Source organism: Capra hircus, chromosome 13, assembly GCF_001704415.2.
Source record: "Capra hircus breed San Clemente chromosome 13, ASM170441v1, whole genome shotgun sequence".
Classification (NCBI taxonomy): domain Eukaryota; kingdom Metazoa; phylum Chordata; class Mammalia; order Artiodactyla; family Bovidae; genus Capra; species Capra hircus.
In genome coordinates this window covers 70,645,005-70,660,269 of record NC_030820.1, presented here as the reverse complement: position 1 = coordinate 70,660,269, position 15,265 = coordinate 70,645,005, and the positions used below count along the sequence as shown (strand labels likewise).

The 15,265-nt window shown below is 44.1% G+C and overlaps 1 protein-coding gene across 6 annotated transcripts in view; it reads left to right on the top strand.

Moving 5' to 3' along the window:
- Positions 1–15,265, top strand: part of PTPRT (protein tyrosine phosphatase, receptor type T) — a 1,156,023-nt gene that overhangs the window by 756,786 nt on the left and 383,972 nt on the right. For all 6 annotated transcript variants that reach the window (XM_018057887.1, XM_005688694.3, XM_018057889.1 and 3 more), the window contains exon 9: positions 2,227–2,336. In XM_018057887.1, the coding sequence (XP_017913376.1) occupies positions 2,227–2,336 (110 nt within the window). The remainder of the gene's footprint in view (positions 1–2,226; positions 2,337–15,265) is intronic.

The following is a 15,265-nucleotide window of genomic DNA, read 5'->3' as shown; positions in this document are numbered from 1 at the left end:
TGGCCCCAAAGAGCATCTGAGGATTTTTTAAATATTTTTTTATTTTTTAAAATATAAATTTATTTATTTTAATTGGAGGCTAATTACTTTACAATATTGTATTGGTTTTGCCATACACTGACATGAATCCGCTATAGGATTTTTTTTTAACTGTAATTTGTTTAGCTATAAAAGAAGGTCATAACACAATATGCAAGGTAGGAGTTTAATTTTTAAAAATAAAATATGTATATGCAGAGACATAAAGTGACTAGAAAAAATATCTACAGTTACGGGGATTAGAATGATTTTGTTCTTTTTAAAAATCTTTTCTGTAGGTTCTTAATATTCAACAAATTCTGTGTATCATGTCTGTAATGAGAAAAACTAAATATATTTTAATTTAACAATAGGGAACTGATTGCAACATATGGCTGTGGCTATATCTAGAGAGGCATAGCATGATGATTAAGAGTATATGCTTTGAAGCTCACAGACAGGTGTTCAGTTCCCTCTTTACAACTTAAGAGCTGTATGACCTTGAGCAAGTTATTTAATTCTCTCAGCCTTGGTTCCCTTATCAACACAAAGGAGATGATATACACTGGGCAGAGCTGTTCTGTGACTTAAATGAAATAAGGTATGTAAAAGTCTGATCAAAGAGTAAGTGCTTAGTTAAAAAAAACACCTGCCTTTATAATGCCAAAATATAAATAGATTCCATAATGATTTACATGAATTCATGATGCTCTAGGGAGTTATAACGGGAAGTTTGGGGAATCATTATTTTATGGTTCAGCATCTTCCAGACTGTCATAATGATGGTGGAATTCAGCAGGAGGATGATGGCAGGAAGACTTTTCTGGGTACAGAAACTGCCGAGGAAAGGTTTTGATTTAGGGCAAAATGCCGGCAAAGGTCATTGACTCACCTATGAGTCCAGCCAGCAAATGGTTATCATGCGTCTACCATGTGGCAGGCGTCAGAGACTCAGCAGGGAGACAAATAAGCTGCATTCCTGGAGCCTTCTAATTAGATGGCGGTTTCAAGGCACATGGTTCCTGGTGGATTCAGGGATTAGGAAACTATGGAAGCACTTCCTGCAGTTGGAGAAACCTTGACAGGTTTAGAAAAATGATAGTGAAGTTCACATTGCAGTCCTCAAATACCAATCCTAAGCCAAGAATCTAATTTCGGGATCCCACCTGTTGGCAGGTCTGGGGCCTAAAGATATCCTCTTAATCCTGGTCAGCTTTAGTTCCAGGATAGACTTGCTCAGAGTCTGCAGATGAAAAGCCATTGGCCTTACAGGAAAACAGAAAACTGTGGCCCGTGCGTCAGCTCTAACCTTTGCCTATTTCCAAAAATGAAGGGGATTTTTTTTTTGGCACACAGATATGCCCATTTGTTTATGGATTGTATGTGGCTGTTTTTATGTTACAAGTACCAAACTGAGTAATTTCAATAGGGTCTCTATGACCCACCAAGCCTACAATATTTATTATCTGATGCTACATGGGAAATAGATGGGGAAACAGTGGAAACAGTGTCAGACTTTAGTTTTTTGGGCTCCAAAATCACTGCAGATGGTGACTGCAGCCATGAAATTAAAAGACGCTTACTCCTTGGAAGAAAAGTTATGACCAACCTAGATAGTATATTCAAAAGCAGAGACATTACTTTGCCGACTAAGGTCCGTCTAGTCAAGGCTATGGTTTTTCCTGTGGTCATGTATGGATGTGAGAGTTGGACTGTGAAGAAGGCTGAGCGCCGAAGAATTGATGCTTTTGAACTGTGGTGTTGGAGAAGACTCTTGAGAGTCCCTTGGACTGCAAGGAGATCCAACCAGTCCATTCTGAAGGAGATCAGCCCTGGGATTTCTTTGGAAGGAATGATGCTAAAGCTGAAACTCCAGTACTTTGGCCACCTCATGCGAAGAGTTGACTCATTGGAAAAGACTCTGATGCTGGGAGGGATTGGGGGCAGGAGGAGAAGGGGACAACCAAGGATGAGATGGCTGGATGGCATCATGGACTCGACGGACGTGAGTATGAGTGAACTCCAGGAGATGGTGATGGACAGGGAGGCCTGGCGTGCTGCGGTTCATGGGGTTGCAAAGAGTCGGACACGACTGAGCAACTGAACTGAACTGACAGAGTAATTGTGCTGATTCCCATTCTAGGTCATTGAAGCTGGGAAAATGAGATGAAAGGTGGCATCAGATTCCTAACTTGTTTCCTTCTGTAGTTCCAGGAGCTGTTCCTCTAGAATCCATCCAAGGGGGCCCATTTGAGGAGAAGATCTACATCCAGTGGAAACCTCCCAATGAGACCAATGGGGTCATCACACTCTATGAGGTAAGGAGGCCTCTTTGGCTGTATCACTTAGTTTTCTTCAGTTTACTTCAGCCTGGAGTTGGCAGATAATACTGCATGTAGAAGCTCCATCAAAGGCACAAAGGTGAGTGAGACACAGCGAATACAGAAGGTTTCTGATAGTGTGATGGGAAGCAAACACAAGGACATCAACTGAGCTGTCTTGATAGCCCTGATGACAAAGAAAATTGGGTGTATCATGCATTGATGGGATTCTTCATCTCTTTAGCAAAGGAGTCAGATTGTCCTGGCACAGCCAAAGCAGACCCAGGCCTGGCAAACTGTCCTCTGGAAAGTCGTAATAGTCACGTGATGCTCATGGTACCCGTATGAATCCCTGGGCTTCTGAAAGGATCCCAATTCATTCTCTAAGCTAGGAGTACATCATTCTTGAACTTTAACATTGCTTTGTGGCCAAGGCATATTGTATTGCCACCTAGGTGATAGTGTTGAAAGCCCTTCTCCCAGGATTAGCAGGGCCTTCTATCAGAGATAGAATAGAATGTCCTTGGACAAGACAAAATGCAGCCTCCCTGAAAACTTGCAAAATTAGAACAAATGATAGAAGCTCATTGCAGAGCAAAAGCAAATAAACAGTAAAACTTCAGTAAGGCTGATTTAGCAAAATGCTAATAGTAGGATATGGGCAGGATTGACTCTCTTCCCACCCCTTATATTCTGAGATACCATGAGACTGTGATTCGGGTACAGTAGAAACACATAGCTTTGCAGATGGAAGGGCATGGAAAATGAAGCTGGAAGGATGGAGTCTGCTGTCTTCGTAGCTCTAGCTCAGTCTCAAGGGACCCTTGGCAGGTTCTTCCTCTCTTTAAGCCTCAGTTTGCTTATCTATAAGATTGAGGGGTGGGGGAGCAGTGTTAATTGTTGCTTCAGGGCTTCTCTGAGGAGTCTGAGGGGGGAAAGGTGATAAACATCCCAGGCTGAAATACACTATAAGCTCATGGAGGGACTAAAGACTGGGTGCTCGTGCAGAAGGGTACACCTGTTGAGAGTGAGCCTTAGGAAGAATATCACTGCCATAGGGAAGATGAACTCTGGGGAGGAAAGTCAAAGCGTATTGATGAGGAAGAAATATTCAGGGTGAATCTGATGGACACAGAGATTATCTGGAGAGACCCGGACAGACCTAAGAGCTCTCTGAAGGAGGAGAAAGCTGTCAGTCACGTACAGAGTGGTGGAGAAAACGCCTTCAGGAAACACCTTATGCCACTCCACCCAGTGTTTCTCAGAAGCAGAGCTCTCTAACATCTCCGTCTTGGACCATGGGGTTGGGAGAAGCATCTTTCCTGGGGATGGTGCTGAATGAGAGAGGGTTATCATACTGATGGACCTTGCCTAGGACACATTCATGACCTTGTCAGGGAAGAGGGCGACTGAACAGTCAACTGAAACGAAGCCCAGTCATTTAAAAGCTACACAGCGTTCTTTGTAAAGCACCGGGCGCACACTCACATAGACAGAGATGAGCTAGAGATTTACCACCTGCTCTTTGTGAAGCAAAGGAAAAGGGCCCAGGACTTAGAGAGATAAGGCGCTTGGTGGTGTTATAGAAATAGCTCTCAGTGGCAGACGCTGAAGACTTTTGGAATTCACAGGCCAGTAAAACCTCAAATGTTGTGGGGGAACCAACATAGAGTATTTTACCATGTTTTATTAACATCATTTTACAAAAGACAATTACAAAAATATAGAAAGTACATAATCTCAGAATAAAAGGCAGTCCTTTAAATTGAATAAATTTAACTTTATGGGCAACTCATTATGATCACCTTAGTTTTTTTTCTTATTTTGCCTTGAATTGAGGACACTTCTGGCATTAAAAGATCCTGGTTCTTGTACCTACCTGCATTTGGAAACACTGGTTGAGGCTATGCTGCAGGAAGAGGCATATCCCAGTACAGATTTTTTTTTTTCCTCAGGAGCAATATCCCTCTTGCTCTAATCGGATTATGCACTGGACTTGGTTATGAAACTCTGGATGATAATTCCACAGTAAGAAGAAATAGATGGAGAGAGAACAAAAGAGCAAACATAACTGTGAATTAGACACTGTTTGAGCAGTCAATGCCCTGAAGGTACTACCCAAGTCAGGTTAGGCTGCTCGCTGCTCCAAAGCCTGTGCTCAAGAGAAAAACACTGGCTGGAAGGAGAAGGTTGGTTTACTCAGGAGGCTGGTAAACTGGGGGAGAAGGCAGACTCATGTCCAGAAGCCACTCCCCACTGCAAATTAGGGAGGAAGAGCTCTTAAAGAGGAGTTACAGGAGTGTATAGGTGGAAAGAGGGAATTATGTGCAGGAAAACACAGTGATCTCTGATAATCATCTTAGAATTGGTCATGTTGGTCATGGGGTGGTTGATTGGCATACTGATTTTTTTTTTTTTTCCTATTCATTCATCTATTGGGCTGTACTGGGTCTTAGTTGCAGCATGTGGAATCTAGTTTCCTGACCGGTGATCAAACCTGGGCCCTGCTGGGAGGAGAGTCTTAGCCCCTGGCCAGGGAAGTCCCCATGTTAATTGTTTTAAGGACAATTAATCTTCAGTTCTAGGGTCAGTTTGTTCCCATTTCCTTGAGGCCAGTTCTTGGAAGTACGTCAGGTGGATCAGCTTACGTCATGACTGCAATCTGGCCATCATATATTAAGTCAGCTTATTCTACCTGGTGAGGGTTTTGGTATCTAAATAATAGTTCAAAGAATGTAGGTCAGAATACTATCTGTTGGCTCTTGAGGAAGAACTCAAGGTCCTTGACTTTGCTTAATGGCTAAACTCTTATTACTTTGCCTTAGTTCACTGCATTCCTTTGTTTCTACATTTCCTCACTTCTTTGATTAAATTTATTCTTTGGCTACAGTTTTTCTACAGACATGAGCCAGGCAGAGAATGTGTGGTGGGGGGGTTCAGTCTTGGGAAGGCCCCATAGGGTCCTGCTCTGTTACGAAAGTGAGGACTCATGTCATACATGGTCAGGAGCTGTAGGCACAAAGGTGCACCCGGTTGAAAACAGCGCTCCCTTCTTTGCACTTCTCTGTGAACCCAGTGCCTTGTGAATGTTCAAAGACCAGTTGCTGAGATGCTAGCATTCCTATGAGGGTGCTCTACTAGAAATAGCTATTGTAAGAAAACTTCATGTAATTTTTTGGCTGCTCCTTGGGCTGTAATAGAGCACCAGAGCTGCCACTGTCTGACTTGCTTGAGCATTTAAGGTTACCTTGTGGGAATATGCCAGAGTTTTTGGATGATGATCTGAAGGGACCTAAGGGATGATGACCTGAAGGGAGGACATGGGCTTAGGCCTTATATTTTGACCATAAACGTGGCTGAGACCATGTGTGTCACAAGCCAGTGAAGCCTCAGAAGGTAAGCATGTTGACTTTGAAGGTAAGGTAGCCTAGATGTAAATCCCAGCTCTGCCACTTCCCTTGCTGTGTAAACTGGGGTACATTAAGTAACTGCTCATTTATACTGCTTAATAAATGCAAATATATGTTTAGTACTGTGTTTGGTATTTAGAAATAGCACTGATAAATGTTAACTCTTAACATTACATAAAAATGAGGCAATGGATCCTTGGAGAGGTGAAATGTAAAGACCAATTCCGACCTTGGGTCCTGAATTCAAGTGCGAATGTCTTGCCTCTTTCTCAGTGGGATCCATGGACCAGCAGGGTTGGCTCTATCTGGAAACTGGTTAGAAATACAGCATCTTAGATCTTGCCAGACTTCCTAAATCAGAGTTTTCATTTTAACAAGATGCCTAGGTTATTCGTATGGGCATTAAAAATGTTTGAGAAGCACTGCTCTAGACTTCACTATTCTTTAGAAAGTTTCAGGACTTCCTTGTGGTACAATGGATAAGAATCCACCTGCCAATGCAAGGGACATGGGTTTTATCCATGGTTCAGGAGGATTCCACATGCCATGGAGTAGCTAAGCTTGTGTGCCACAACTACCAAGCCTGTGTGCCGCAGCTGCTGACGTCCAGGTGCCTAGAGTCCGTTCTACACAACAGGAGAGGCCACCATGATGAGAAGCCTGCATCCCTCAATGAAGAGTAACCCCCATTCGCTGGAACTGAACTAGAGAAAGCCTGCACATAGCAGCGAAGACCGAGCAGCCAAATAAATAAATAACGTTTCAGCAACTGATGAGAGTAGGTCCTTCTGAGTAGAAAGATGGGGCGTCTCCTCCTCTCAGCTCAACCCAGTCCTGCTTCAGACAGTAAGCAGGAGACCTTGTTTTTAAAGACATTTATAACAGAATACGTGTTTATGAGGCAATTTCCAAATTTAATTAGATGAAACCAATTTGATTTTTTTTAATGAGGTTCTGGTTGTAATTTCTAGAGAGAAATCCATAAATTACAAATCACCCTCTCCTGTTCTCAAAAAGTTTGTTTTGTGGCAAAGAAAAATCAGATGACACAAGTGGAAGAAAAATCCAGGATTGTCAATGCCGTCCTGTGTACAGCCTTGGATTCCAAAAGGCAAAAGCCAAACAAATGAGGGGGTGAAGAAGAGTTGTGAGTTTGTAAATAGTGTAAAAATTGTCAATTGCAGCAGGTCTAACTAGTGTGTCATATGTTAAGATTAAACTTCCTTTCCCATGGGTCCATACCACTTCCGGAACCACTTTTCCCCTCCCCCAGAAAAAAAAAAGGCGGGGAGTGGCTTCCCAGGTGGCCCTAGTGTAAAGGACCCCCGTGCCAATGCTGCAGTGCTCAGGAGGGGCAAGTGCGATCCCTGGGTTGAAAGATCGGCTGGAGAAGGAAATGGCAGCCCACCCCAGTGTTCTTGCCTGGAGAATCCTATGGACAGAGGAGCCTGGTGGGCTACAGTATGGACATGATGGAGTGACTGAGCCCACACCTGAGTCCAAGTCTTGGCCCATCCTTGGACAGTTCTGCCCTCCAGATTCAGAATGGCTGTGATTATGTCTCATCTGTTCTCTGGGCTTCAGTCCCCTCTTTGTAACATGAAGGTGTCATGCTGTTCTAGGGTAAAAGTCAAGAGAAAAATAAATCTACATCAGACCCACAGAACCAAAGTTTTATACCTCATTTTGTATTGGCTCCACTGTTCAAACTGGCCAGAGATTCAAAGCCAAAGCAGCCGTGACACTCACTTGAAGGACAGTAGCCAGTGTGCAAAGACCCTGCGGTAGAATGACTGGCTTGTCTGAGAAAAGGAAGGAGGTCAGGAAGGAGGTCACCAGACTGAACCCTGGTGAGCAGGGTGGACAATGATGAGGTCATGTGGGGGTCAGACGATGCAGGGTTTCTAGAGTCTGTGCTTTCTCCTGAGAGGAACAGAACACCCGAGGAGGATTTTTAAGCAGAGAAATGAAGGAATCAGATTTACATTCTTAAAATATCACCTGGCTGTTGTGTGAATAATGGCCCTGGGCACATAAGCATCTCAGGAATACTTGGGAAATCTGCCAGGAGGCAAGGATATTGAACTCATGTATGATACTGCAGTGTTGTTGTCTGGGAAATTGCATGCTGGGCGGGCTGCTGTCCATGGGGGTGCAAAAGAGACGTGACTTAGTGACTCAGCCCCAACAATAGACACTGCAGTGAGGGCTCAGCTATTTATTGGAAGACCCTGCATCCAGGTGGAAGAGGGGAAACTTTGTCACATCTGCTTCTCCCTTGCTCCCTGTTTGTGGGCTTGGGTGGCTTCCTTTAAGGCAGTAAAGATAGGATAAGGAGTTCTTATCTTGAAGAGCTCCTTGGAGCCAAGACTGTTAGATTCTGGCCTCTAGCCCTCAGGGCTGGGAGCTGAAACTGAAGCTCCAATACTTTGGCCACCTGATGTGAAGAGCTGACTCATTAGAGAAGACCCTGATGCTGGGAAAGATTGAAGGCAGGAGGAGAAGGGGATGACAGAATACAAAATGGTTGGACGTCATCACTGACTCAATGGATATGAGTTTGAGCAAGCTCCAGGAGATGGTGAAGGACAGGGAAGCATGGCGTGCTACAGTCCATGGGGTCACAAAGAGTTGGACAGGACTGAGTGACTGAAAAACAATAGCAATCCCTAAGGGCTGGAAGTCCAATGGCTTCCCTGATGCTACCCCAGAACCATGCAGCAGCTGATTCTTCAAGCAGCCACGCCCTCTCTCCCTGCCCACTGGAGCCAGCCTCGCCTCTACTGCAAGCAGCTTGTATCAGAATGCATGGTCCCTGGCCTCAGATCTCAGCAAGGTGACAGAGAGTGCCTGGAGAAAGGTCACAACAAAGGCCTCATGTCTACACACCAGCAGATCAGTGTCACCTAGGAGCAGGTCAGACATGCAGTATCTCAGGCCTCAACTCAGACCCACTGAATCAGAGCCTGTGTGTTAACCAGATGACACACACATATGACAGTGGGAGAAGCTCTGGTCTAAGACACTTCCTAAAGTGTCCTAATCTGGATCTGGAGAGCTCTGCTTGACACACACCCACAGTCCTCAGGTGAGTAATGTGGCCACTAAATGAACTGAGGGATGTGCCTGCTTACAAGGGATCCAAAGAGCTGAGACTTTGACCAGCAATGTGAAAACCATGCTCTTTGCACAGATTCTTCTGGAACCCTGCTTGGGTCTTCCTTTGTGCCTCAGACAGTAAAGAGTGTGTCTGTAGTGTGGGAGACACAGGTTTGATCCCTGTGTCGGGAAGATCCCCTGGAGAAGTACGTGGCAACCCACTCCAGTATTCTTGCCTGGAAAATCCCATGGACAGAGGAGCCTGGTGGGCTACAGTTCATGGGATTGCAAAGAGTTGGACACGACTGATGGACTAACACATACACAGGGCGTCCCGATCAGGGCCTATATGCGAAGAGGGCTGGCACGGCCCTTTCCACTCCGACTCTGCTCCTGTGCACGACAGGACTCCCTGAAAGCAGACCAGGCAACTGCAGACAGGCTCACACAGCCCAAATGTGGTCACAGGGGAAACAGTCCAGCCAAACAGTTGCCTAAAAGCTCCTCGGTAAAATCATTTAGAGGCAAGCTGTTCAGAGTTCACGAAAAACAGTAATCAATACGTGTTTCAATTCAATTAGTTTTTCTCGTCTCTGTCCAAAAATAAATATCACACAGTGTGAGGGAATTGGGCCAGAAGATGTTACACTGGCAACTGGGTTAACGATGTGTGAAAATATTTAAAATGCAGACATGTGAAGCTTCCCAGTAAGCCTTTATGTTTAGCAGTCAAAATCACCAAGTTTCTAATTACAGTGTATAAATCTGAGAAGCTTAAACGGAATGAGAGGACCCTAATGAGGCAGGAATGGGTGTCTTGATTATGCTAGCGTTGATTGACATTTATCTTGCAAGCTATTCTAGGCGCCTGGTGTTCAGAGTTAAATAAAACACAGACTTTGCCTCCATAAAACAATGTGGCCTTCCTGTGCCGAAGCCCCTTTGCAAGGTAGGCTAGGTCAGAGGGTCATCGATATTCTTCTGGCATACAGATGGTTGCATTTGCTCTGAACAGAAAGCACAGGCCCCAGGAATCAGCATTCCATGAGAGAGCATTGCAAGAAAGCTGAGTGCGTGTTCTGAGCTAGAAAGTAGTTCTGAACAGGACTGGGGCAGACACGTGTTGATGGAGACAGGGGCTGCTGTATGGATGAGCTCAGAGCAAGCTCTCAGAGGTGCCGGGGGGCGCTCGCTTCATGTGGGTACTCAGACTCACCTCTTCCTCCCCTTTGGCTTGGCCACGGTGGCCTCTCAGGGCTCACTCACCCCAGGCATGCAGATGGCTGTGGTCCACAGAGGGTCAGTAGGGAGAATGGGATGTGGTCCTTGATGGGCAGGAAGCCCTAGAGGCAGGAAATGGAAAACCCAGCCCAAAGCAAGAATTTGCATAATTCAAGCCGGATTTCTGTTAATTAAGATGCATAGTTTGCATAATGCAGGCAGCTAGTGGGTATAAATTGAGTCAAGCTGGTAACCAGGATAAAAGCTTTTGTTTCTTCTGAATTCTTTAAGCTATAAATGTAGGAATCACCATTCTTCCCCACTTGCAACACATCAAATACTCTAGAAAGTTCTATCTCTTCTCCTTCTAGTATAGACAAAGGTCAGGTCACACGGCCCCATCTTCAACACCACCACGTTCTGTACACTCATCTGATGCCTAAACCACTTCAGAACTTCTCTGTGCATGCTGCGTCCACACTTCCCTATTTCACTTCCCTACGCTGTACCCAAACAGAACATCTTGGAAGGTAAATACAGTCATGTTGCTTCTCTGCTTTTGCCTCAACTTAATTTTGGAGCCTTGAATGGTCTGGCCCCTCTAACCTCATTCTGTGCCTCTCCTCCCGCTGTTTTCCGTGTACCAACCCCTCTAGCTTTCGAACACTTTCTCAAGCTGATTGAGTTCTTTGCAGCCCATGTGATTGCCGCATTTTGTTAATGTCATCTCTTCTGCCTAGAATACTTTTTTACTTCATATTTCTTAGGTTCCTACCTATTCTTTACCTCCAAGAGGCTTTTACCCTGAACTCTCCACTTTATCAAGCAGTTTTCTTATTTCTGTTGTATTATTTTCACAATCTGCACTCATTTTGTTGGTATGCTTTTGTATCATCTAATCCCCTACTGGACTTCAACCTCATAAGGCTATGGGCCATGTGATGGTTATTGTATGTGTCATCTTGGCTGGGCCATGAGGCCCAGATAGGTCAAACATTATTCTAGATGTTTGTGTGAGGGTGTTTTTGGATGAGTGGACTTTGAGTGAACCAGATTGTCCTCCATAATGTGGGTGGGCCTCATCTAATCAGCTGAAGCTCAGAATAGAACAAAAAACTGAGCTCCCCCAAGCTAGATGGTACTTGCCCACAGTTGGCCTTCCGAATTGAACTGTGACACTAGCTCTTCCCTAGTTCTTTAGCCTGATGGCCTTTGGTCCTGAACTGATACTGGCCATATTTATTTTTGCTTTTTAGTGTGTCCTCCAGTACTCTTGCCTGGAAAATCCCATGGACGGAGGAGCCTGGTGGGCTGCAGTCCATGGGGTCGCTAAGAGTCGGACACGACTGAGTGACTTCATTTTCACTTTTCACTTTCATCCATTGGAGAAGGAAATGGCAACCCACTCCAGTGTTCTTGCCTGGAGAATCCCAGGGACTGGGGAGCCTGGTGGGCTGCCGTCCATGGGGTCTCACAGAGTCAGACACGACTGAAGCAACTTAGCAGCAGCAGCAGAATCTAAAAGAAAGTTTGCACATAACATGTGCTCAATAAATATTACTTATATGAATGTGTGGATTTGTACTTTATCTTGATAAGGGGTAGTGGTGAAATCTTTGTCTAACAAGTTTAGTGGTTCTCATGCCTGGCTGAAGATTTAGAATCATACCTTGACAACCTCCAAACATATCGATAAATACATATGTAGGTAGACACATAAATGGTTGGGTTTAGGCATCATTACATTTCAAATAAATCAGAATCTCTGGGGGTGAGGTTCTATCCAAATGGGCTTTTTAAGAAGTGCAGACCTATGTATGGCTTCTATCCAGGGATGCCTGCATCCAGGGATGGATGTTTTACTGTCCATCCAAGTTTGGGAAGAAGTACTGCATAGCATGAATTCAGTCAATGCGCTCTGATATGTTATCCCAGACAAATACCTGCTAAATAAACGCAGCCATGACTCTAGCTTTACCCTGCCTTTATTTTTCACTCTTCTGGAATTCAGCACTGTCTGATGTTACACTATAAGCAACTCTCATGCCCGTGCAGGTGCTAGGCAGTAGTTATTTTAAGGCTCAAATTCATGACGCATTAGCCTTTTCCCCTCAAGACTGCTAAACAAACAGTTTGTGGAATAATTGAAGACACACAAGGCCGTATTGGTCTGTCAATATCCTTTTGCATTTCACAAATGGCATCTTGCAGCTCTGGTGTCAGACTTTACCTTACAAATATTTTCCCCTCTCCTTTTACGGTAGAAGTTAGTTCTGTTGTTTGTTTGTGAGATTTAAAAAAGATTTATATACACACAAAAAGCTTCATAGATTTGCCCAGAGGCTTTTCCAAAGTCTTAAAAGTCAGAGCCCTGGGATGTCAAGGAACCATTTTTCCTAACCCTCAGCCCATCATTCAGCCTCCATAGGATGTTTCTCTTCCAGAGACTTGAAAAATGCAGGCATCCCTGGATAGAAGCCATACATAGGTCTGCTGGGCTGACAGGTCGGTTGACAGGTGTTTCAATAGAAACAGCTCTGCGTTGAAAAGAATGATTTCTGGCACTCTGTGTCTAGAAGGAAGTTGCGTTCTGATGTGAAGGAGTTGCATTTATGTAAGTGGGACCATTAGAGCTGCCTGTCATCCACTCGTAGCATACCAGGAATGCCTATATATTTGCCTTGGGGTGTTTCTTTCTTTTTTGTTACAACACGGGTATTTGTGATGGAACCAGATAACGTGACAGTAGGAATCAACAGATGCGTAGCACTTGTTACCTGAAGAAGAGCAAGTCATGTTTTCCTGGCAGTAAAAAGGTTTTCACAATAAACATTAATAATTCATCTTAGCTGTAAAAAAAGAAACAGCAGAAGTTACTGCAGGGAAAATATTCCTACAGTGAGCCCCAATAGATCAGTGTATTTGTCTTTGTATGTGTGTGTGTTAACATGTAGGCTTGTGAGTTGGTGTAGCAACACTGACACGTGTATGGCATCTGTATTTCTGTGGTTTTTCCTCATGTACATGTAAAGCATTTAGCCTCGGGCTGTACCCATAATCTCAATTGCATCCTTGGAATTGCCTTTTTTTTTTTTTTTTTTTTTGGAGAGTTAACTCTAGTAGATTTCAGAGGCCCAGGCCTATGTCTGTTTTCTCCTTGCCTGGAGAAACTCCAGGTCACTTCCTATCCATGTCATAGGAATCTCTTCATGGGCTCCCAGCTGTTTCTCATGAACTTCTGCCATAATTCCTCTCCAGAGCTTTTGCCAAAGGAGAATTTTGGATTAAAAAAGCTAAAACCTGCAGGTTGAGTTTAATCTGTGCATATCTAGTTGTCCTAGGAAAGTGGAGGGAGAGAAATGAAAGTTAGTTCTGCATATGGCACCGTCAGGACTCTCCCTGATGTCCCTTCTGTGGGAGGCAAACCTTGTTTTGATGCTCTGCACACCCGAAGGACTTAGTGAGAAGCGGCCTGTACACACAGCCATGTGGCTAGTGACGGAAGCCTCTCTGTGGCTACGTGGTCCTTTCAATAAACCATGCCCAGAGGCGGTGTTTAAGCTGCTGAGTGTCTCTTTCAACATCAGAAGCTGTTCTCTTTTCATCTCAGATGTTCTACCTTGTTACTCCTGTTAGAATTCCACCTGGACAGGGCAGTGCAGTATGGATCTGCTGCTTTTATCTGACTTCCTTTCTGTTTTGGTCAGAACAGCTCTTTGTTTGGGGCTTAAAAAATGAAGGAGGAAGCGGGTCTTCATCTACCATCAGAGTGTTTGGATCCTCCATCCTGAAGTCTCTGGAGGCTGGAATTCAAATGTATGATTCAGAGACGATCCTTTCATTGGCTTTAGAAGATGGCAGGTGGATTTCTTCCCCTCACTCCAATCCTTTTCTTTGGCTACTTTAAAAAAAAATGAATTTTTTTGACTGTGCTGGGTCTAAATTACTCCATGTGGGCTTTTGTAGTTGCCATGAGTCGGGGCTACTCTGTAGGTGCGATGCATGGGCTTCTCATTGCGGTGGCTTCGTTTGTTGTAGAGCACGGGCTCTAGGGCCTGTGGACTTAGTCACAGTGGCACATGGGTTTATTTGCCCCATGGCACGTGGAATCCTCCTGGACCAGGGATCAAACCCATGTCCCTGCCAACTGTCAACCACTGGACCACCAGAGAAGTCCCTTTGGCTACTTTTTCTTCCCTCTTCACCAAGAGAAGAGTAGTTCCTTACATTTTACACCCAAGTACGAGACCTTGGCCTGTATCATTACGGACTCCATGCAAGCTTGCTTGCATATCAGGTCTTTTTCAGAGCCCTTCAAAATATATGTCATAAAAATCCCCACTGCTTTGCTTTCTTGGCATCTGTTTTATTTTTTGCATTGTTTTAGCATCTGTGTATCATTGCAAGTCAAATAGTGAATTATATTTAGAAGGAACTTATTCTTTGTTAATGTTAGTGACATTATAGCAACATTACATGGTGTTAGAAATATGGGGAGTGGAAAGTTAGCTCCTATTTCCACTGCCCAGCAGACCCACCATTTTCACAAGAGTTTTTTTTTTTCTTCTTCTAATTTTTGTGCATTGACATCTTTTAGCTAATTATGACCACATTGCAAAATTTGGGTTTTCACTACATCAGACGTTTCCCAGTTTCAATGTAAGCTACTTAACGATCCCATCTAATGGCTCTCTGATCCCCGGAGCACATAGCCCACACTTTACTTTCTAATCATTCTATTTTAGAATATGTGATTGATCTTCCAAGAAGGTAAGACACAATTTTTAGGGTAGAGTCAGAGGGACCTGGATCTTTTTAAATACCTGGTTAGCAAAGTTTGAGCTATGCTTTCCTTTTCCTTGTCAGTAGGTTTGTTAGTAGCAGTCAGAGCCAGTTGCATGCCTTCCATTGATCATAGAAATGTGCTCAAAATAATAGCTCCCTCTGTTCAATAGGAATGGATCTAAGGAAGGAGAGTAAAACCATGTGTACAAATTCAGATAGAAATCTGTAAACCCAAAGTTAGAAGTGGTGGCCGTATTTTCCTCCTTGTTTTAAAAACATGTCTCCATTTGGTTGTTTCTTGACAATTGGAAGTGATATATGCCCTGTGCATTCCCCTCTCTTCCCTAATACCTTTCCCATGATAGATATGTGTAATTGTTCAGGCCACATTCTTCCCTTGAACTCTAACAT